This window comes from Parasteatoda tepidariorum, chromosome 9, assembly GCF_043381705.1.
Source record: "Parasteatoda tepidariorum isolate YZ-2023 chromosome 9, CAS_Ptep_4.0, whole genome shotgun sequence".
NCBI classification, from domain to species: Eukaryota; Metazoa; Arthropoda; class Arachnida; order Araneae; family Theridiidae; genus Parasteatoda; species Parasteatoda tepidariorum.
In genome coordinates this window covers 19,132,518-19,157,741 of record NC_092212.1, presented here as the reverse complement: position 1 = coordinate 19,157,741, position 25,224 = coordinate 19,132,518, and the positions used below count along the sequence as shown (strand labels likewise).

The following is a 25,224-nucleotide window of genomic DNA, read 5'->3' as shown; positions in this document are numbered from 1 at the left end:
TCAAGATGTGCTCAGGTGATGCCTGGTTTTGTTGGCATTTAGGGCAAAGAGGAAAGATCTTTTGATTTGCAGAAAATGTGAGACTTTTCAGGTGTCCACTGGCCAGTCGGGATAGGCAGGTGTTGGTTTGCCTGTCACCAGGGAGAGATAGAGAGAGTCCTGGTCTTTTTGCTTTATACCAGTAGTGAATAGGTGGAAGCAGCCACTTTTGTTTATTCTGGGCCTTTTGCCTTGCAAAAAGTTCAAGGTATGTAAGCTCTGAGGTGGAGGGGACTGGATGGTCTAGTCCCTTCTTTGCAAGAGTGTCAGCCAACTCGTTGCCGTGGATATCGATGTGGGACGGGATTCATTGAAAGTGGACCTCATGCTGTTGGGAAATGAGCTTTACTTTTTGTAAGATCGAAAAACTGGTTTTATCTCCAATGAGGGCCCAATTTTGTTATTTCTCTTAAATACAATGATACTAATTTTATAGGTCTTCTCAAGATTTTATGTTTAAAATATCATCAGAAGTACGCTTTATTGATACTACAATCTTCACTAAATAGATATGATTTAAAAAGATTTTAACTACCATTATATATCTTTAAACATAAATTATTAAAAATCCGATAGCTATTTTATTAAAACTTTAGGTACTGATTAACACGCTGAATACCAAGCTAATTTCACATGACTTTCCCATCTGGTCAAACGGTAAATAACTACAAACTAAATGTGCAAATATTGACAGATTTTGCTAGTTTTTAAAAGGTTCAGTAGGACATAACTAAAATAATTGGTAAATTATAGACGTCTTGTTTAGAAATAGTGGTACAACAAAATCTACTAAATAAAATTTATTAAACCGAGAATCACAATTAATAAACTACCACTTGAAAATATTTATGCGCTGTCCGGAGCAAGTTGGCATCTCTGTTTGTATATAAATAAAACTATTTTTGTGTGTTCTATATTGCATTAATTTCTTCAAACCATTTAAGTAACGATAATAATATTAAAAAAAAATGAAAATTTATTCGAATTATGTGTTTCTAATAATCTTAGCTTCGGTCACCGGTGACGCCCGTGGTGCTATGAACAAACTCAGTGCCGGTTACCGGTGACCCCCATGGCATTCAACGTGCTAAAGTGACAAAAAATGTTTTGCTCGCAATTTATCACTGCAATGTAATTTTACTGCATACTGGAAATTTTTTTTTGAAAACTGCAGACGTTAGCTACGAAATATGAGGGAAGGAAAAATAATATTATTTATTTTAATTGCAAATCAGCGAAGTGAAAATCATCCATAGAACTTATGATTATAATAATTTTAATATACTTATTATGATGAAAAATTATTTTTACCGTCGATATAAAAAAAATTAGACTTAATTAGTTAAAGAGTAAGTTTAACATTAATTAATTTTCATTACTTCATTTGTATATGCTTATTAATTTCTACTTTTTTTTTCTCTTTTCGGAATAGACTCATTTAGTTCATGAGAACGATGGAAAAATTGTTGCTGTTGCAGGATTCCTTGAGGTATGCACAATTATATTTTTGTTCACATCTTTAGAGCAGGCTGCTATCACCACGCAAAAAGCTTGTTCTTAAACCAGTTTTTTTTTTTTTTTTTTTTTTTTTTTTTTTTTTTGCAACAAAAAATTCCAGTTAACGACCCCAAGTTTCCTACTTTAATAAGCATTTAAGGAAAAATGCAGTCAGCCTTATAGAAGGTTAGATTTTGGGTAATTGATGATAGAACATTTGAAAAAATTACGTGTTGTATAGGCCTGGAAATGGCTGAAATCTGCAAAACACGTTTGACTTTTATAGAAACCTTAAATTAACACTCCTACAGAGAATGCTAACAAGTTTTCTGGTTACGGAAGAGGGGGCTTATATTGACATCAAAATATATTGAACAATATGAACATGAATAATATTTTTTACTTATTAAGTCTAGATAAATTTTGGCTAATTGACAGTATTTCGTTATACTTCTTAATTTTGCAGTTGTGTTTTTTTGCTGACTAATCACTAAATTAAGCAGCAAATTATGAATATGTATAGCAAGCTTAACTGCTTAATTTGCATTTGAATTTCGATTTTGAACAATTTTTATTCAGTCACTCGGTTTTAATTATGGGGAATACTGAGCATTGTTACTAGTCACTGAGCATTGTTACTAGAGTTGCATTTCTTTAATTTTACGGCTAGTGTGGAAATTTAACGGAGGAATTACTGGTGTCTTATAAATCGTGTTAAGACTTACACAATTTTAATAGTGGTAGTAAATTTACATTAATCGTTTTGAGGTCAAGCTCTCAGTTCTCTTAGAGATGTATTTCTTTTACAAAATACTAAATGGCAGCAGTAGTTTAAATCGATTTGTGGACAGATTTAATATAATATAATGATACTTTGATGCATAAGAACGGAGCTTTTACATCTCTCATGGGCTGCAATAGCGGCACAACTAAAAGAATCAAGTTTTGAGATAAGTGGGTTTAAAGTTTTCATTGCTAAGGAAGAAGCATAAGAAATTCTTTAGTTTGCTTAAACGAAAATTACCTTCAAGTTGAATTATGAGTGTGCTAGTATTGCTGCTGAAAAGAATATGTATTTTCCTATTTACACCAGTTCTTAGTCCAAAATGAGTGTTTTTTTATTTGTGCCACTGTTGCAGCCCCATGAGCAATATGAGCTTCATAAATTGCAAGCAAACTTAAGAGTATGAAAATTAGGTCTAATAACCTTAATATAAGCTTCTCAGACTGAAACAAGCACAAGAAGGTATTTTCAACAAGCAAAAGCAATTTTCTAGCAGTTCTAGATTGATCAGAGACAACAGAAGCATTAATGATTCTCTGCATCAGGTTTCTAGGAATAAGTATCTATCTTTGTTAAGTATCTATCTTTTTGGCATAGCACCATAAAAAATTCATCTGGGATCACTATTCATGAACCTTTGTACGAACTCAACCAATTTGTACAACCATGTAGAAAAAAGACCTTTAAAAAGAATAAGTAATAAACTTCTGTGTTTATGAAGAATGATATTCCGAAACACTTTTACAAAAAGAAACTTAATCATACTTCATTATTCCTCAGGAAAGCCATGAACTAAACTCAGCTCTATACAACATTTTGTCCGTTAGGGAAGCATTTCAATATGAAGGACAAAGTTTCGAAGGAGAAATTCAACTGTCGAGCAGAGATTCGCATAGACAGGGCAAGATTTATCTAGAGGATCTGATTGACAATAACTGTCCTTTCTACAGGTATGAGGGTTCCATAGGTTTTCCCCCATGTAATGAAGGAGTCACCTGGTTGATATGTAGAAAACAAAAAGCTGTATGCAGTTATCAAGTATGTCCACATTTTTATGAATTGCATTTTTATTACATTTTTATTGCATTTCTTCGAGTCTTTGGTAAAATATTTACGATGGTGATTATAAGAATTGATGATTAAAAGACACATACCTCAAGCCTACATGGATAGTAGAAAAATTTTACCCTCTGTTGGAGTAGTGGCCCCTGAATCAGTTTTATTAAATTTTTTCCTCGACGCTCTGGTTAGAAGCAGAATTATATTTTGGTATTTTTTAATTATTAAAATTAGTCTAATATTGAGAATTTTTTATACATATTCAAAAATTTATTAATAAATGATTTTGTGAATTAGAGAAATTTCAATGAAGAATAATCAATTAAATAACTGCAAGGCAATGGATTTTTGAAAAATTTGTTTAGAAACGAGCTGTGTTTAGATTGTTGTTGTTGTAGTTCATTTACATCGCACTAGAGCTGCACAATGGGCTATTGGCGACGGTCTGGGAAAAACCCCTGAGGATGATCCGAAGACATGCCATCACAATTTTGATCCTCTGCAGAGGGGATGGCACCCCCTCTTCGGTAGCCTGACGACCTGCACGCGAAGTCGAGCCCTTTCCGATAGAACAGTCTAACGAGGACCAATACCGCACACCCTCGGTCCCTCCGCAGACTAATCCAAGTGGTCACCCACCCGCACACTGACCGCAGCCACTGATGCTTGACTTCGGTGATCTGCTGGGAACCACGTCTAAACAATCAGTCCACTGCAGGACCTGTGTTTAGAACTTTTAACGTTTAACGCAAAATAAAGACACCGATGTTCTGCGCTGTATTTCATAACTTTAAATTAATAAAATGCTAATAAGAATATTTTCCCTTTATTTTGACTTAAATAATACAAAATAAAGAAAAAAAAGAGGTTTCTTATTGAAATGACTACTTAGTAATGATCTTTTTTTATTTTCAATTTGAAACCACGGTAAAGAAACTAAAAAAAAGCAATAAGTAATTTTGCAAATTGGAATAAATAAATAGACGCTGTTAAATTTCAAATCAGAAATCCATAAAAACTTTGGGGAACTTGTAATTATTGTCATTTTTTTGGGGGTAATACTTTGTAGAAATTTTATATATAAAAGAAGACAATGTTTGGAATTTATTTTGAAATAAAAATTTTTGAATCGCACGTGCAAACATGATGTGTGAAATTTTTTTAAAAATCGTGAAAGCTTTTGTGCAGCGAAAATATTCAGAACTGTTCTCATAGTCATACTCTTATGACATGCTAATAAATATGTTACAAATCCTCAGTCAATATGAATGCATAATTTTTTTTTAATATTTTCAGTTGAATCAGCTGTTTTCATTGTATTCGGTGAAGGAAGATACACCAGATGCTGAACAATGTCATATGTTAAACATTTATAGACCATTGCAGCCATTAAACGGTAGAAAAGTTTACAAGTAATAAACTACTTGTATCAAATTCTCCTGTAATGCTTTTAATAAATAAAGGCTATCTTTGATTCTATCCTAATCAAATTCTTTTTTTTTCTTCATAAAAATGCAAAAAAATGCTTTCCGGAATAACTTTTGATCAAATGATAGAATTTTTACGTTCTAGGACTTGATCTTAATGACTGGAAGGCGTGACCTCAAATGTGCAATAATAAATGCAAACGATACTTTAAGTTACGAAATAAGGTACAAAAACTTACTTTCTCTGAATAAAAATACCCTTTTTTGATTTCGGAGCGCCAAAATGTAGGGGGTAGCAGCAATCTGTGAAATATGGTTGGCATAGTTTGATCTGGAGAGTGCTCCAAAGTTTGGATCCCTTTATGTTAATTTTACTTTGTGCGTATTTCGCTATATTTCAAGAACTTTTTAAGCGAATTGTAAAATTTTTTAAAACAATGATAAAATTCGTTTATCCAAAGATAATCAAATAAAACAAAGATAATCAAACGTGCAAAAATAACTTTTATTCAATATTTGATATTTTTTATTTTTTTATTATTTTATTTAACAATAGTTAAAAAAATTTTTGAACAGTAAGGTATACAATTTTTTGAGTCATTTTAAAGAATGTAATTTTACATGGCAAATTACAAAGTTTGAGAAAAATTTGTTAATAATTTCAGAGAAATCGAATTTTAAGTATCTGTTTTTCTCAAATTTTGATTTCTCAGAAACTATTAGATCGATTTCACTTATATTTTGTGATATAAAATTAAATTTTTTAAAATGATGCAGAAAATTACACATATTAAAATTTAAAATTTTTTCGATCATTCTGAAATAAAATAATAATAAATACTTACTAAAAGTTATTTTTTGCATGAAATTATCTGTGAAGAAACGAATTTTATAATTGTGTGTAATTTTTTTTTCTCATTTCTATTAAAAAGTTCTCGAGATATTGCTAGAGAAGCAAAATATAAAATTAACAATAAGGGGTTCAAACTTTGGAGAGATCTCTTGACCAAATTATTGGGACAATATTTCCCAGATAGTGTCTATACCCCCATATTTTGAGGGTCAGAAGTTCGAATCCGTCGAAAAAATTGTACTTTTATTCGGTAAAAGTATGACTTTATATCTGGCTTCATAACTTAAAATATCGTCTGCTCTTATAAATTCGCATATTTGAGGTCACTCCCTTGAGTCATTAAGAGTTAGTCCTAGAACGTAAAAAAACTGATCATTAGATCAAAAATTATTCAAGGTGGTCCGTTTTAAATCAAAATCAAGGAAATAATAAAACTGTTGAAATTCGATAGCTAAATATAGTTTATTTAAATGAGGCATAATTTTTATATTTTAAAATTTAAATGCCGAAAAATAGTTTGATTGTTGTGCAAAATATGTTTCGTTTAGTAAAATTAAATAAATGATTGAAATTATTTAGAAATACAAATGTATGGTTGTCAAAAATATTGCTTGTCAACATTATATCAACAGATTTATTTCCATTAACTGATTCATTTTCATTGGTGATAGCGAGCATTTTTTCCCAAAATGTAAACTATTATTATTAATCTTTATTCCTAATCGATAAAATTTTAATTTCTTAATGATTTTGTTGATCTACTTTGTGAAAAAATTTATATTCTTTACTCAAATACACTAAAATTATATGAATCACGTATTTGTTTAGAACTACCAGGGTAACTCGTGGTAATTGTTCAATCGGCACAGTCCTGAGAAGACTATTATAAAAAAATATATACATTTGTTGTCTAATTGCATGGTTAATAATTTATCAAGATCTTTTTTCTTTTATTTCTTTCAAGAAAAAGGACTCAATTTTTGATTTATTGTTGTTAGATGTATTGTCGTTAGTCTATTTACTTTTCACGCTTTCAGTTATTATTATTTTTTGTTTTGCATTCGATTGTACGATAACTATATCAAGGTTTTATAAGTAACTAAATTGAACTTAATATTAATAAAAATAAAGTTTATTCAGGGATTTGATAGATATGTAACATAACTGATTTATAAATTAAGTTCAGAAAAATTAAAATGTTCCCGAAACAATTGTTTACTAATTAATAGAAGCAAAATCGATATAAACAATGTTCTACTTCAATTAAAATGCTAAGTTCTAAATACTAACAAATGTTAAGCTCTTCTCAGTTTTGTCACAAACTGTCCAGTATTCAATACATGCATACAGTTTTAAAAATGAAGACACTCAAAAAACTAATTAATTGAAAAAAGTTATGAAAGAGAAAAAGAGTGCGTTCTCACGTCTGTGCCATAAACTTCATGAGCAGATATTTTAAAAATTATAGAGATCACGCTTCTTTTTTTATTGCGGAATGTTCTTTCGAAACTGCGATCGATTTAGAAAAATATGCTAAATCAACTTAATCATTTTTGTTTTTAAATTTAATACATATAATTTGAAAGGAATAACAGAATAACTTTACTTACTCTCTACATAGTTACTTATTTATTTTTTAATTTTCTAGTGGAAAATAATTTAGTAAGGTAGTTCATGTTCCATGATGGATTCTTGGTTTACAAACATGAAAAGTCTAATTTTATTTATTAAAAAAAAACTAAATTTGGGTAATGAGTAATTACAGCATTGATTTTCTACGTGATTTAAGGCTCGTGAGATTTAATGATGCGAAAAATATCAAGTTATTTTAAGGAATACAGACTAGTTAATAAGCTATCAGTTCTAGAAAATATCAGTTGATAGCGTCTTATCATCTAAATTCTTGTAATTCTTAAAACAATTCATTTATTAAACAAAGTTAGCTCCACTAACTTTAGGTGAAAAATGTCCCACAAAATCTGATCCCTTAACACGTTGAGCACAACGCCAGCCATCGGTAGCTGTCACTGGACATTCCATTTCGGCCGCGTCAACCACCGGTGGCTGACACTGAAATTAAATTTAGGCTGCNATGTCCCACAAAATCTGATCCCTTAACACGTTGAGCACAACGCCAGCCATCGGTAGCTGTCACTGGACATTCCATTTAGGCCGCGTCAACCACCGGTGGCTGACACTGAAATTAAATTTAGGCTGCGTCAACCACCGGTGGCTGACACTGAAATTACATTTAGGCTGCGTCTGCCACCGCTTGATGACACTGACCTTTCACATAGACCGCGAAAAACAACTGGTTGACTGCGTATAACATGATATAGAACTATAAAATTTACCCTCTTTTATGAAATTGCAGATATTTGCAAATTGATAATTTCAAATATTTGCACATTTCAAATATTAATTATATAAAAATATTAATATAAATATTAATATAAATAAATATTGATATTTTCAAATATTTGCAAAATTTACTTTGTAGTTATTTAGCGCTTTATTAATTATTTTGGCGTGTCCGGAGCAGTTGGCATCTCTGCTCTTTTATGGAATTGCAGAAAATTTATACAAAATTTACTTAATTATTGTGGTTCTTGGCTTAATAAATTCAATTCAGTAGATTTTTATCCACCACTGTTTTTAAATAATTAGTAGGCATATATAATTCAACAAGTATCTTAATTTACGGCGTGCTAAACTTTTATAAACTAACAAAATCTGCCTATATTTGCAAATTTAGTTTGAAGTTATTTACCGTGTGGCTAGACGAGCAAGCCATTTAAAATTAGAGTGGCATTCAACGTGTTCAGCTTAAGAAGAAGAAACTGATACCGAACAGAGTATTTTCTGCCTGGCAAGCCTTTCAAGACAAACGGTAATTTTATTTAAAAGGCAATTAGTGGCATACCCTTGATTTCAATATTTACAAATTATTTGTATTAACCGTAAAATATAAACTTTATACATGTAAGTAATTAAGTGTACATTTCTTTTTTCTAAAATTTAAAGTGGAAGTTATTGTTCACATAGTTTACACATAAAAGTAATAACGCTTTTATGAAGGGGATAATTTTTTTTAAATTGACTTCACAATTGAAATTCATGCACCAATGTATGAAATTTTTTTCTTTCTAGTTTCATCCTTGAATGAGCCATTTGTTTCTAGGAAAGGAAAATAAAAATATCTTTATGTAAGAATAAAAAACTCGTTTAGATTATTAGAAAAAAATAATTTGAATTTTAATACCAGTTTTTAAGGTTTGTTTACCACGGCCCATCCAAAGTTGGGAACTTATTAAAAATTATTTTTTCTCATTTATTTATAAAATAAAACTTCATTAATATTACAAACTGCAAAAGGAATTATATATTTTAAAACTATTTTCTAAAACTGCCAAATGGTCATAAATTTTTTTTTCCAAACATATTTCATCAGAGTTGAATTTATTAAAAAATGGAATTCCTAATTAAAAATACTTTGTAATAAAGAAAAACATTTATAATATAAACAGTTCATCATGGATCTTTATAATTGCATTCCTGGCAACTTTTACGCATTTGGCGTAAAATTTAATTTCTATATTTAAAGTGGTAGTAAAATGTATGTTTTCTATATATTCCTTGCATTTATAAACTTAATTTATAATCCTTTTGATCACCTCTATGTTTTAAAAAATTAAGCAAATATATTATTATATGCTTAATTAAATTGCCATTGCTGTATTCCGCATAAACTTCTCAAAATTACAGCGTATGTCTCTGCCTAAAATTGTAATTTAAATTCCGTTTTACTACCACTGAGAAAAATCATCGTCGAAAGGATTAATTGGCAGGTATGTAATTGGTAGAATTTGGGTTCATGCACAACTGGTTCACTTTTTTTAATAGTCTGCGCAGACTGTTGTTAAAATACCGTGTGGAGGCTTTCTAATATATGAGGTATTTTTTAACTACATAATTTAATGAAACTATATAGGATAGCCTAGTCGGGCCAGGATAGCCTGGTTGGCAGGGCGCTGGGCCCATGTCCGAGAGTTGGTGGGTTTGATTCGAGTCCTGCCGGCCGAAGACTCCCCGTGTAGTAAAGTGACTGACGCGTTAAATCTGTCGAGTCGCAAAACTCCTCCATGTTCCCATAACAAATCAATATCTCTGGGGGTACTGGATTGGAGATCGATCGTTCTCTGATTCAGGTCGAAATTACGATCTGCGGATGAATGAAAACATGTATGAATGGGTCCGCAATATAAGCGGGTGCGACGTATGGTGAGGCAGAAGTCGAATTCTTAGCCATAGATGGCGCCACTGAAAAACAAGAAACGCACACTCTTCCTTAAATTTGCTTGGTTTCACCAAGCAGGCTTGCTAGTATGGCAAGTGACATTAGAAAAAACAACAACAATGAAACTATATCGTAAATGCTAACTTCTCTCATTTTTCACGAATAATTTAATTCAAATAGTTTATTAGTTTGACAAAGATGCCAACTGCTCCGGATTCGACAAGATACTTTAAAATAAGATAACGAGCTGCAGACTAAAATTTGGTTAATTTTGCCAACTTTTTATAAGGTCCAACATGGCTTAACTGGACTCATTCCTACTCATATGTGGTAGTTATCTTAACATCAGCCCCGCGAGGAGCTCTAACTAATTCATCTGAGTGGGAATGTATAATAAATCGCCGAAGCGCAATTGAATGGTGAAAGTTGGGTTTCAGTAACATTTACTGAGGAAAAATAAAATAAAGTAGCGAGATTAACCCCTTGGGGACGGGTGATTCAGAAAAGCATTCGTACAAAATCAGAATCAAGTTGCAATTAAATAAAAAACGGTAACTTAAATGTAGTCGTTGCTAATTTGACAGACTTACTTTGCTTTTACTTTAATTATTGTTAGTTTAATCACATATATAATCAATGTTAATTCAAAGTATAACTAAATAGTTTTATTTTGAACAAAGTAATGGTGAATTAAATAAATCAAACAATTATTACTCCGCCCACAAATAAACTGCTAAAGAAATACTTTGATTACCAGTTTTATCTTCTTACCCTGATTGATGCGGTTTTATGCTGTCACGTATTTGTGACAGTCGGCGCGAAAGGGTTAAACAAACAAATTTAAGAGTGAGAAGATGTTTTTGTGCTAGATTGCTTCGCCTCCCCCCGAGGTATTACCCCCGAGCTTACGGCTTAACTGGAACAAAGTAGTGTATCACAAGAGCATTTGAATTATTTAGAAGCAGTGGTGAGTAAATCGAATTTATTAACCCTTTCGCGCGGACTGTCACAAATACGTGCCAGCATAAAACCGTATCAATCAGGGTAAAAAGGTAAAACTGGTTATCAAAGTAATTCTTTAGCAGTTTATTTGTGGGCGGAGTTATAATTGTTTGATTTATTTAATTCACCATTACTTTGTTCAAAATAAAACTATTTAGTTATACTTTGAATTAACATTGATTATATATATGATTAAACTAACAATAATTCAAGTAAAAGCAAAGTAAGTCTGTCAAATTAGCAACGACTACATTTAAGTTACCGTTTTTTATTTAATTACAACTTGATTCTGATTTTGTACGAATGCTTTTCTGAATCACCCGTCCCCAAAGGGTTAAACCAAGAATCATACATTAATCAGTTTCATCCCGACTTTTTATATTGAAGTGGTGCAAAAAGTGGCTTTATGAAAAAAGTGGTATAATATGTTATTCAACTAAATGGCTAATATCAACTATTTGTTACCATTTCAGTTCGAAATGTTCCTGAACCTTATAGTTATATATCTAGTGATAGAAACTTAAATCACTAATAAATTATGGTGGAAGGGAAACTTTTAATTCTCCTAGATAAAAGACAAAATTGCAACAATTGTCCTACCACAATATACCATGTTTTTGAAAACCTACCACGTTTTTGAAAAAGGAAACTGTCCTATAAATATGGCGGTGGGCGCTAAGAGGTTAAAAGATTTCCACTCGAAAATATTTATCCGATGTCTGGAACAAGTTGGTTTCTTTGGTGAGAATTTATTCTTTATGGCTACCTGTATGTATATTTTTTTTGCGTGATTAAGATTAGTGTCTGTTTTCGGAATTTTAAACATCTCATTTTTATTATATGGTTACATGCAATAATTGCATAAATTTTCATAAGCTTAGTTAAGATATTTACGTAGATACGGACATGTTTATAAAAGTCTAAATTTTATGCCTTACATTTTTTAAGAAGTTTAATTTAAAAAAATTTTAAGTTATAACTTAAAAATTTCTTAAATTAAACTTCTTTGAGAGATTAATAATTAATGACAAATCATCAATTCAAAATATGAAATTCCTCATTGGAATTGTTATAAACAGAAGTTCACAAAGGTTTCCAATGACCTATACAGTTCTGGCACTGCAACTTGTGGTACACTATGCTAGATACTACAGTAAACGACAGTAAAACGTGGTAACATGTCTATTTTTTTTCATTGGTTTAAAAAATACACACTTCGTTCGATCAGTTCTTGTCAGTTGAAATTACTGTTCTATACAGAATACTTTCTTTATTTAGGATATTTTGACTTTAATTTTATTCTTTGGATGAAACGTGATAAAAAAGAAAACATTCGAGTTTAAAATAATTATGATGAATTATGAAACGGAGTTTTCCGTTCGAATTTCCCCTGTGCATGAATTGATGTAAATATTTATAAATAGATTCAGTTCGTTTAACTGGCCTCGATGAGAGTTGCCTTTAAAGTACTATGTCACCAGCATTAATTATCGTAAGTGATTTTTATCAATGGTAATCTTTAAAATCAGGGAAATACCGTTGGCAATTTGCCAAGTAATTTTTATCGTAGTCCTAATCTTTTAATAGAATTCAACATTTGTTTGCCAATAAAACTATTTTATAACTTGTGTAACATTTATTGGATGACAGGAAGTGAAAGGAATTGCATATAAGAGCTGTGAATTTGCAATAAAGTCTTGCATTTAATTCTAAGCAGTCGAGACCATCATGGATTATAAACATTTTGTGGAATTAGCATTTTTCTTAGTTATTTGCTCTTTTTGTAAGTTGTTTCCATTTTTGCTATTTTATATTTTTTCATTCTCTCTTTTAAATGATAAAAAAATATCTTGTGTTTTCTCTCTTCTACATGATTGCTAACTTCATGAGCGTTGAGGAAGAATTTACAAAATGGTTTTAAACTAACAATTGAAGTAAGAACAATAATTTTCTAAAATTAATAGTCTAACAAGCATTTTAAAGTATAACTACCTAGGTTATAGATCTTATACACATATTTGAAATATTAATATTTAATCGTAGGAAATTTTTTTTTAAACTTTAAAATCCTAGATTTACATATTATCGACATAAGTTACTTCCAGTTACAAACAATTTTCTCAACGACCGTACAAGTTGATAACTGTGTTATTATTTGCCACCTTTGGCGAAAACCTTGGTATCCTTTAAAAATTATCTTGTATCGAATTCTAAGTATACCACTTTTCTAGAATTTTATTTTACAGGAACTATTCAACTGAATTCGCTCAAATCTGGTAGTTCGTCATGAAAAATTAGATACTTTAAAACAATATACAAAATTGTATGACTTACAATTCAAATTTTTGTCGACTAGTGGGGAGTAACTACCACTGCAAATACTAAATACCAAATCAATAGTATATAAGACATGTTAACTCGATTCAATTTTCAGGTATCATTTGGTAGATGTAGGTTGTCACAGTCGATAACTTAATCCCCTACATTGGTGACCCGGACGTGAAATGAACTTGCCAATGAAATATATTAAGAAAGAGAAGAAAATATACAGCATGAAATAACTAGTGGTATCCGTTCATCGAATTCTATCACAGATACATTTCTGGAAGGGGATTAATGGGAGACTACCAATAATCCTCTTACCACTACAAATATTAAATACCAAATCACTAGTATATAAGACATGTTAACTCGATTCAATTTTCAGGTACCATTTGGTAGATGTAGGTTGTCACAGTCGATAATTAAATCCCCTACATTGATGACCCGGAAGTGAAATGAACTTGCTAATGAAATATATTAAGAAAGAGAAGAAAATATACAGCATGAAATAACTAGTGGTATCCGTTCATCGAATTCTATCACAGATACATTTCTGGAAGGGGATTAATGTGACACTACCAATAATCCTCTTACCACTACAATTATTAAGTACTAAATCACTAGTATATAAGACATGATAACTCGATTTTATTTTGAGGAACCTTTTGATAGATGAACGTTGACATAGTCGAATTTAACCCTTTCGCGCCGACTGTCACAAATACGTGCCAGCATAAAACCGTATCAGGTGAGGCAGAAGTCNTATTAATATTTAATCGTAGGAAATTTTTTTTTAAACTTTAAAATCCTAGATTTACATATTATCGACATAAGTTACTTCCAGTTACAAACAATTTTCTCAACGACCGTACAAGTTGATAACTGTGTTATTATTTGCCACCTTTGGCGAAAACCTTGGTATCCTTTAAAAATTATCTTAAATCGAATTCTAAGTATACCACTTTTCTGGAATATTTTTTCTCAGGAACTATTCAACTGATTTCACTCAAATTTTGTATTTTGTCATGAAAATTTAGATACTTTAAAACGATGCACAAAATTGTATAACTGACAATGTAAGCTTTTTTCGATTAGTATTAAATAAAAATAATAAAGAATAATGAATATTTACTAAAATATATTTTTTCCATGGAATTATTGTACATTCTTTGGACAAACCAATTTAATAATTATGTGCAAAAAGATTTTAATTCGCTTAAAAAATGCTTGAGATATGACGGAATAAGAAAAAATTAACCCTTTGCACTCGTAGTCCTTTCCACTGTTAAAAAAATGGATGCAACCACTAAAATTTTGAAAGAATTTTTGCTATCTTACCTTATAAAATCCGAGGATCACTGAATGAAGTGGTAGCTAAACATTAAGATGAAAAGAATTTCACAATTGGAGTGGTGGGTAATTTACAGGTGACAGTGGTGACTGACAGTCACCTCTCGAGTGGAAAGGGTTAACGTTAAGGGATCCATACTTTGGATTGCTTTCCTGAATTTGTTAATTTTAATATAGGTGGGAAAATGTCGCCAAATTGGTGAATTTTAAAAAAGTTTAATAACTTTTAAAATATTTAAGTTATTTGTATGTCCTAAAGCCCAGATAATTCATTTGGGCAAGATTATATTGGTAGCTGAAAATCATCGCATTGCACCAAGTGTAAGGCACTTCATTATGGCTTTTTTTTTTTTATTTTCCTTGGCAACAGAGCTTCGACAAACGGCGTTGAAGCAGGGAATTCGTAAAAGTTATGGTTTCGGTTTTACAATAGCATGAGAGGATAAGTCATACTCTAAGCTATAATAAATTTAAGTTAATATGCATTTTTCATTATAATAATGCTGTGGCAATAACCAATGCGCTATTTATTGCTTGCGTTCCAAAAGTTGCATGAAACAGATTAATTCTGCAACCACTTTTCTCATGGAATCTCGGAACCTTGATTTAAAACTAGTAAGTATCGAATATTAGTAAGTGTAATTTTTTTAAATCCCTAAAAACTAAGTAACAAAGTAATTATTGGATGTTTTTTAATTAAAAAAAAGTTGCAAAAAGCACATAAATATTTTACAGGTTGTGCAACAGTATTTGCCGAAGAATGCCCTGCTGAAAGAGACAAGGATTGGTCTTATGATTCAAACTTACCTAATGGTAAGATATTGTATAGTCAAACATTTTATTCTAATATTAATTTTTTTCTATTTATTTGAAATTCTAATTAATTAATTTTACCAGTATGAGTCATTCACTTATTATCTCTCGGCTACATAGAATGCCGACTAATCTAACACAGATACAAAAATCATACTGTTAATTTCCGGTGGGTAAAATTTTTTTGGTTCGTGCAGAAGACATATGCTATTACTGAAACTGTTGTCTAACCACAATGTTTTTAAAGAAGAAACTAGTTATTTAGCACTTAGAACCGTGTATGATAATAATGATTTAAAAAATATGCATAAGAGGTTTTGTGAAGAATTGTATTAATCCAGTAATTATTGCAAAAAATAAAGTATTTCGGTTGAAAAAATTATCTACAATGTTTTCTTTAACAATATGCTTTGTTGCGCAACTATAAATGATACCAGAAAATAACTTTACTCTCCTCTCTGCTCTTACCTCCCCCTTTTTTTTAAAAAAAGAAAATGGTTGTATTTTGAGGGGGAATAGAAAATTTCTTCTAAAAAGGTGAGTAGGATACTGTTTCTGACGTATTTCGTCACACTGGATAGAATGAGATCACGTACAAAAAGTAAAATTTTTAACCTGTACATATTTACGCATCTGACAATCCTATCTAAACAAGAGAGGAATTTGTTTTCTAATCATTTTTCGTTCTGAAGTGAATGAGTTAAAACAGGAATCGATAAAATAAATAATTAAGCTATTGTAAGGATTTTGAGTACAAAAAATAAAATGTTGTAGTAGCACTTATTTAAGCTTCTTATATTGCTACAGTGAAAAGTTAAATATAGTGTTCTATGTATTTTTTTAGATTTATCGGTTAAGACGTGTCAAACGAACTAATATTAGCAAGTTGGTTCTTTTGTATAAAAAGTACTACTTTTCACTTGCACTTCTTATGAAAAAATACATTATTACATTAGAGTTTTTAATGCTATTTACTCAAATTTCATTTCACTGACTTCAACATGAAAATTCTCCACAAAAAATGTGTTCAGATAGTCTGTAGATAAACCATAGATTGCACAATAAAAAGTGTAAGTAAGTAAGTAAGCATGCGTCAAGAGTAGTACATTTTTTGTGTGAAAATAACACATCAGCTGATAAGCTTCCGGTCTGACATACAGATGGGGCCCTAAATGCAGAATTAGTATTTTGTTTAGCAAGTTCTAACCTTCAAATAAAAGGTGTCAAAATTTTATAACGATCTGTAGATTGATTTTAAAGTTACAGCGATTTTAATCGAACACCAATTTATATTTTTGAAGCAATGGATAAAAAAGAATTTCGTGTTCTTATTAAACATTGTTATTTAATGGGAAAAAACACGGTAAAAACTAAAGCTTGGCTCGATTAGTGTTATCCGGGTTCTTCAGCAGGAAAATCGACCATTATTGACTGGTTTGCTGATTTTAAACGTGGTCGTACAAATGTTGAAGATGCGCCACGCTCTGGACGCCCTAAAGATGATGTTAATCCGGAAAACATAATAAAAGTCCACAAAATTGTTATAGAAAACCGCAAAGTGAAGTTGCATGACATAGCTGATACTCTAAATATATCAAAAGAGCGTGTAGGCTTTATTTTGCACGAATATTTGTTTATGAGAAAGCTGTTTTCGAAGTGGGTGCCGCGTATGCTTAACAGTTGACCAAAAACAACAACGAATTGATGATTCCGAGAGCTGTTTGACGTTGTGTCAGACACCCCCTATTCACCGGCGTCCACCCTATTCACCAGATTTGGCTGCTAATGATTTCTACTTGTTTGCAGACTTGAAAAAAATGTTCGCCGGTAAGAGATTCAGCACGAATGAAAAAGTGATTGTCGAAACAAACGCCTAATTTGAGGCCAAAGATTAAAATCACTGTAACTTTAAAACCAATCTACAGATCATTATAAAATTTTGACACCTTTTATTTGAAGGTTAGGACTTGCTAAACAAATACTAATTCTGCATTTAGGGCGCCATCTCTATGTCAGACCGGAAACTTATCAGCCGATGTGTTACTTGAAACTCTTTAACAATTCTCTGTATTGATTCATGAATAATCTCTTCGATTAAGTATAAAAAAAGATAGGATACAAGGGCTCATTTGTTTAGATAGCAATGTCAGATGCTTTTCTAGTGGTAACTAATTTTATGTTTTAATGTGCTATTCCTCGTTAAGTAAATATTATTTAAAATAAATGTCCTCGCTGCTACACAGGAATGATTCAAAAACTTATACAAAAAGCAATTTTGCTCCAGTTTTCTCGCAAAATCATTGCAAAATTAAATAACACCAAAATACTGAAAGCTATGTGTAATACTATGTGTTTAATTGTCTACCACCCAATAAAATATTTTGTAAAAAGCTTACCAATTAACAGCCTCGATCATATATAATTGCTAAGAATTTTCAGAGCGCATAAATCTTTCGCTCCGTATAAAACCACAAAAATGAAATTGTGTTACTAACAGGCATTACTTTCTTTCCGTTTTGATACTCATAAGCTTTGAACTTTGCTAATATCCCAAGGATTTTTATTATTTGCAACTGCTTATATCAAATTTAATAAATAAATAAATTAAAAAACATCTCAGTACACCCCGGATTAATATGACTCTAACACATTTAAACTAACATGAATATAAAAACAAATCTTTCGAATCAGATTAGGCGTACATGCTTACATACTTATTTGATATCTTCATTTCATTAGGTCCACAGCATTGGGCTGACAAGTATCCTAATTGCAATGGAACATCTCAATCTCCCGTTAACATAATAACAAGAGAAACCGAGAGCAGTGGAGCGCGTCAGAGGCTTAAACTTAATGGCTACGATGAACCTATCGGCAACGTCTCTATAAGGAACACTGGTTCAGCAAGTAAGTTTTGCTTTCTTTTTTACTTTATTAAGATTTGTTCATTTCAGAAAGAGTCTATGACGTGTTTTCATAATTGCCAGTTTTCTATCATAATATACGATAGTTCTAAACTTATAGGTTCTTTTCAAGAGTGCATTCTTAAAATGAATAGATTTTTATTTGTTCTTTACTAAATTTGATTAAAAAAAGACTATATTGATAAGTAATAAATATGTACAGATTCAGACCGAGATAGCCAGGTGGTTAAATCATTGGACTTCTGTCCAGAGGGACCAGGGTTTGCCAAACTTTCACGATAGCCGTGCTCTCTTGTCAAATTACAACGAAGTTATTGGCTGGATAGCTTGACTTGTCGAAGAATCATTGGATTCAACAACAACAACATATGCATATTCGCTCACATAGTAAACTATTAATCAAATGTTGCTACATATATGCTTGTAATATCTAATTATTAATGCTAATCATATTTGAAGACATACATATTTGATTGATTACATTAATGCATGCTAGTAATATATGATTACTGAGCATGATAAAAATTATCTTGATCATTTCGTCAATAATATGTACTACCTTCATATAAATAATTCAAAAGCATGTATATAAAAAAATAAAACAGGGAGACAATGATGATTTTTACTGTTAATTTATTTTCTTTGGGATGATTTATAATGATATCAAAAATAAATCTCTACGAAATTTAAGGACAGTGGAAGAAATAACTGACCACATGTCCTACATTTGATAAACATAATTCGCAAACAAGTAGGAATGTTGACAGTTATAAAAAAAAAGCTATAGGTTGTTTGTTTTAAAAAAATGTAATTCATTGCAACAGTGACATCATTGTGAGTTGATGCTGTATGGTGCTCATATAGTCAAGTTTAAAATATAGTGATTATAAATTTTATTTAAATTCTTATAAAATACTGTGTTTTTCAGTTGTTATAACGCCTCAAGATGGAGTTGAAAGGTCAGTCACGTTTGACGGTAAGAAGTATACATTACAACACTTCGCTTTCCATTGGGGTAACGAAACACACAAAGGATCGGAGCTCGTGATAAATAATGGAAGATATACGATGGAGGTAAGCATTAAGAAAAAGTAAACACTCAGTTGCTCGACGCCCGTGACCTTAAGTTGGTCAGTCTCCCAATATCCCATATATTGACCATGAGCATAGCCTTTCTTATGTATAAAATAAAGGGGCTAAAATTCTTCTCCTCTCACTTAAGTACTATGCTATCAACTTTTTAGGTTTTCTTAAGATTTCACATTTAAGGTGGCATCAGTGGTACGCTTAATTGATACTTCATTCTTCATTTAATAAATTTGATTTAAAAAGAATTTAACCATCATAATATATTAAAAAATATATTTGAAGTCAGTTTATTAAAATTTTAGGGGCAGACAACTGAAAAGGTTTTTCCCTATAATTCATCCCTGTAATCTTTATGTTACTATTATTGAGGAAAAGTTTCCTCGAAAATTACGAACTTTAGCTACTACGTATGAGGAGGAAAAAAGAATATTGCTTACTTTAAAAGCAAATCAGAAGAGTGAAAATCATCCACTAGAAAGTGATTATTATCATTTTAGTATACTTATTGTAATGGAATTATGGTTGTCGTCAATATAAAGTGACACAGATAGAAATAATGGGTCTACCCATCACCTCCTACATCAAAAAGCCTACACACGGTCTTTTATAAGTAGTCCGCGCAGACTATTTAAAAAGGGAACCAGTTGTGCGCTTGAACCCAAAACCTTTTATAAAAGTAATTGAGAGAATTTCATCATATATATTTGAGAATTGAATTTGTAGTGGCTGGCAAGTGAATAAGGCAAACCAATAATATTCATAAATAAAACAAATTTTTAGTCATATATTTGATACCACTTTCTTATTTTAACTAGATTCTGTATTAAATGACTCGTTCCGAAAGTGGATATCCTTCACAGTGGTCTGATCCAGGGCTAAAGAGAATAGAAGGGCTGGTTCACTCCTTTGAAGTATCTCTCGCCGCGCCGATCCTCCGACGTCACTCTAGTGACGTCACTTTGGCGCAAAGCTCGCACTTTTACTTCAAGAACGGAGCGTTTGGCCTTACTAGCTCTAACTAATATTGGATCATTTCTTTTTGCGAGATATTCTAAGACATTTGTTATTTTCTATAATGACTTTCCTCAGTTTTTGCAGTGAATTTACAAGAATTTAAAACTATTATCGAAATGCCAGTTTGCGCGATTGCAACTTGCAAAAATTCTGATATAAAAACAAAAGGAAAAAGTATAATTTTTCGCGTGTTCCCTAAAGTAAATGAACAACTATGTAAAGAATGGATTCCGAAATGACACAGTTAATATAAAACAGCAATACGTTTATTCTGTCGTAAAGAACTTTTATAAAAATTCATTATCTAAATAGAAACCGCCTCGTTACTTCATAAAGAAAGGCAGGTGAAAAGAATTAAAAAATAGATAAAGTCAAAGAAAATTAAAATGTAAGTAAAAAGTATAAATAAAATATATAGTATATAGTTGAAATTCTCCTAATTTCATAACATATTTTTTAATGTAGTTATTCTAAATATTTATGATTTTTTTTAAAAATTATATTCTCTTCAATTTAAATATCTATAAATTATATCATCGTAAATTTAAATGTCTATAAACAATTGTAAAATTTCTAATGTCATTATGAACCTAAATTATTATTTTGTTTCAGTAATTAGCGTTTAAGGTTGATGTTTCCTAATGATTAAGTATGAACAAATTGCTATTAACGACATATTTTAAAATCAGGGATTCTAAATTTAACTTAACTTATCTTTATAAAAGAATATGTAGATAAAAAAAGTGTCGATATATGCCTTCATTTTTCTTAATAGTTAAAGTTAAAACTGAACTTTTTAAAATAAAGTATTTATCGTGTCATTTTCACCAACTAGCAAAACATTTTTATAAGTTTAAAATGGTATTTTTTTAATATAATAACCAAGAAAGTTTTTTTTGAACTATGTTTATGAACGGAAATAATGTGTTAATTACGTAAAGTTTGAAGGCTAATAACCAGAAAAAGTCTAACTTATTTTTACAAAGAGAAAGATGCAAAGTTATCATATCTTTGCTTGCGATCTCCGAGATCTGTAGACACAGTGACGTCATGAGGAGGGAAATCGTAGCTTCAGCTCTAAGAGCGGAGTGAACTAGCCCTTGTATTCTCTTTAGCCCGTGGTCTGATCGGACTACCTATAAAAAACCGTGTGGAGGCTTTCAGTTATAGGAGGCATTGGTCAACCACCGAAAGGCAATTTCTCTCATGATGTATAATATTAATTAATTTTCCTTACTTTATTTGCATATGCTAATCATTTTCTAACCTTTTTTTCTCCTTTTTAAAACAGACTAATTTAATTCATGAGAACGAAGGAAAAATAGTTGCTGTTGCAGGATTCCTTGAGGTAAATGTAATAATTTTTTTATTCACTATCATTAAGAAAGATTATTAGTACCACACGCAAAATCTGCTCTTAAATCAAATTTTTTAAAAACAAAAAGTGATTAATAACTATTCCAAGGTTCCTAATTTTATAATCGTTTAAGAAAAAACAGCGAACCTTTTTAAAAAAAATTTTTTTTGGAGAAAGTGATTATTGAATATTTGGGATGCTATTAAAAATCAGGTGTTGCATATGTTGAGATATTGCCGAATTCTGCGAAATTCTTTTGTACCTTTATAGAAGTCTCAAATTAACTTGCAGGTTATAGAAAATGCTGACAAGTTTCCTGCTTACGGAAGAGGGGGTTAACATAGATAACGGGCTAGAGAAGACAATTGGAATACTTTTATTATTTTTGACGCAAAAATTATCGATAAATTTTGACTAATTGGCAGACATTTGTTACACTGATGGCTTATCAATATTATTAAGGATGACTCTCAGAAATATTTAATAGCGTTGTAGTAAATTCATATTATTTGTCTTGGTGGTCTGGTAAGGGTTTCAGTTCTCTTAGACATGTATTTTTTTTATAAAATACTAAATGGCTGTGTTATCATAAATGTATTTATTGAATGATCGAAGTTTGTTTTATTTTCTATACCACTGTCAAGTTTTTCAAACCAGCCGGTTTTTATAAAGCAAGTTTTAAAGCAAGTTAGTAAAGTTAAGCAGCAAGTTTTTATAAAGCTCTCTCAAATACTTATATGAAGTGATTACTAAAGCGTCGCTAGTTAGGGTATTTGTTGTTATTGTCTTACCCATTAAGGCAAGCGTTGAGATTGTTCTTGTTTTTCAGTGACGCAATCTATGGACAAGCATTCGACTTCTACCACACCCATTCGTCACACACGTTTACAGGGGGACCCATTCAAACATTCTACCACAGATTGTGATTTTGACCAGAAACAGAGAACGACCAATCTTTAATTCAGTATCTCCAGAGTCATAGTTTGTTATAGAAACATTCTGAACTTTGTAACCGATCAGATTAAATGTTCACCGGGTACCATTTATTACACAGGGAGTCTTCAGTCGGCTAGATTCGAATTCCGTTCTCACGAGCATGAGTATAGCTCTCTGCCAACCAGGCTATCCGATTAGGGCATTTAATTACTAATTTTAATAAAATAATAATTTATATTAAATATTTTGCTATTTCTTTTTGCATTGTATTTTTCAAATTCGATTATTTTGGTAAAGTAATAAATTTAGGAAAGAGTGATGCCTTTTCTTTTTTTAAAGTTTTTTTAAAAATTCTAAATGGTGATTAGATATGAAATTTAATTGCTCAATATTGCAGTTGTGGAATGTAAAATTCGAAATTTCTGCTCGTGCATGTAAATTGAAGTTCAAATTGATTTGTCAATGAATTCGTTAAAAATCTAATGATAAATTCATGCAATCGACCAGTAGAAAAGCTTTTAAGGTGGTGGGGATTTTTTTGGATCAGTGTGATTAATCCATAATGCTTATCACAGTTTGAATACTGACAATAACAACATAACGTTAAGTAATTCTATGCATCATCATTCATGGCTCCACCAATTGCTCTCTTTTTTTATCAATAGCATAATTTTCTTTCTTTTTAAAAACAAATGGAGAATTTTTTATTAAAATTTAGTTTAAATTTAAATTATACAACGCGTTGAAAAAATTCGTTACAATTTCAATATTTTATGTAAAAATTTTGGCAAATATATAATTCTGAAATTGAAGTAAATTTAAAATACTTAAATTTAGTTTTATATGAGCTTTAAAGACTGTACGAAGCAAATTTAAAAACGTTAAAATTCAGCTTTATAACCTTTATGCGAGTTTTAAATACAGCAAGAAGCACATTTAGAAGTATGTAAAGTCAGCTTTATAACTTTTATGCGATCTCCATAGACTTCAAAAATCATCTTTTAAGAGTACGTAAGTTCAGCTTTATTGCCTTCATGTGAGTTTCAAAGACTGCAAGAAGCAAATTTAAGAGAATAAAAATTCATCTTTATAACCTTTAAATAAGCGTCATAGACAGAAAGAAGTAAGTTTAAGAGTATGAAAAATTCAGCTTTATAACATATTTTTGAGCTTTATATATTGCTAGCTCAATTAAGAGAATGAAATATTTATATGAGCAACTGCAAGAAGCACATAAAGGCAACAAAATATTTCCTGGTAATTCTGGATTGATCCGTGACAGCAGATGCTTTAATGATTCTCTGCTTCAGGTTTCTCGAGAGCAGTATCTTTTTTTGTGGACATTGATTTACATCATAAAATATCATCTAGGATCACTAATGTCAGAGTCAATATTGATGGACTTTTATACGAACTTATAAAACCAATTAGTATAACGATGCAAAACAATGACGTTTAAAAAGACTTAGTAATAAACCTATATATATTTATAGATAGAAAAAAGCTTTTCAAAAAGAAACTTAATCATGCTTTCTCAATGCCTAGGAAACCCATCAACTAAACTCAGCTCTATACAACATTTTGTCAGTTAAGGATGCATTTCAATATGAAGGACAAAGTTTCGAAGGAGAAATTCAACTGCTGAGCTTAGATTCGCATAGACGGGGCAAGATTTATCTGGAAGACCTGATTGACAACAACTGTCCTTTCTACAGATATGAGGGCTCCTTAAGTTTTCCTCCATGTATTGAAGGAATCACATGGTTGGTATGCAGAAATCAGAAAGCTGTATGCAGTTATCAAGTATGTACAGATTCATTTTAATTTTTGTGTGCATTGTCAAGATTTCTTCCTATCTTTAATACATTACTCACCGGCAACTTTTCTGAAAACATGCTATGCCCGGCTATTGTTTTGAAAGTGGAAGCAAAACAATTTAAATAATCTTTAAAATTTTTCAATTTTTAATCACTTATGTGTAATAGTACACCGACGACGACGATCTGTAATTTGTAAGGTGCCTGCCCGCGTCAGCTGTCATCAGACCTCTTAATCTTTATTATTAGCTAGGGCGACTGGAAAAGTAAGGAATATTACGGCCACTTTTTAAAATAGTCACCACGAGATCACTGCTAACAAGAACACGAGTTAACTCGTGACCGGTCACCAACGTTTGGCCACGAAACCACAAATTAACTCGTGACTGGTCAGCAATGTGTTACGAAATGTATTGGTGGTAAAATATTTATGGTGAAAATTGAAAGAATTGGTGATGAAATGAAGTATAAAAGGCTCCTCTGGGTGTTTGAAATTTTTTATCCCTTTGACACCGGTGACTCTTACAAAGGTTTTTTTGACAATTAATTTACCATCAAAAATATGCTTTGGTATTTCTCAGTTGTAGAAAATTGACTAATAGTAATCGGAAGTTAGATTAGCGGAATTATGATTGTATTAAAAT

The 25,224-nt window shown here is 31.0% G+C and overlaps 2 protein-coding genes across 2 annotated transcripts in view; both read left to right on the top strand.

The window, feature by feature from the left end:
- The window catches only part of LOC122272050 (carbonic anhydrase 1-like), a 55,260-nt gene that overhangs the window by 7,353 nt on the left and 22,683 nt on the right, over nt 1–25,224 (top strand). The window lies entirely within an intron of this gene.
- Nucleotides 12,587–24,602, top strand: LOC107448171 (carbonic anhydrase 1). The gene is made up of 6 exons (XM_043055043.2): nt 12,587–12,741; nt 15,366–15,443; nt 18,183–18,350; nt 19,296–19,441; nt 21,762–21,818; nt 24,309–24,602. Exons 1-6 carry the CDS (start codon nt 12,687–12,689, stop codon nt 24,585–24,587), a joined length of 783 nt encoding a protein of 260 aa, XP_042910977.1. The 5' UTR covers nt 12,587–12,686; the 3' UTR covers nt 24,588–24,602.

Excerpts from the sequence above, each read along its gene's own strand:
- LOC107448171 (XM_043055043.2), top strand. The coding sequence starts at position 12,687 with ATGGATTATAAACATTTTGTGGAATTAGCATTTTTCTTAGTTATTTGC. Across the intron at positions 19,442-21,761 it reads ATGGAAGATATACGATGGAG|ACTAATTTAATTCATGAGAA; the intron begins GTAAGCATTAAG and ends TTTTTAAAACAG. Across the intron at positions 21,819-24,308 it reads CTGTTGCAGGATTCCTTGAG|GAAACCCATCAACTAAACTC; the intron begins GTAAATGTAATA and ends CTCAATGCCTAG.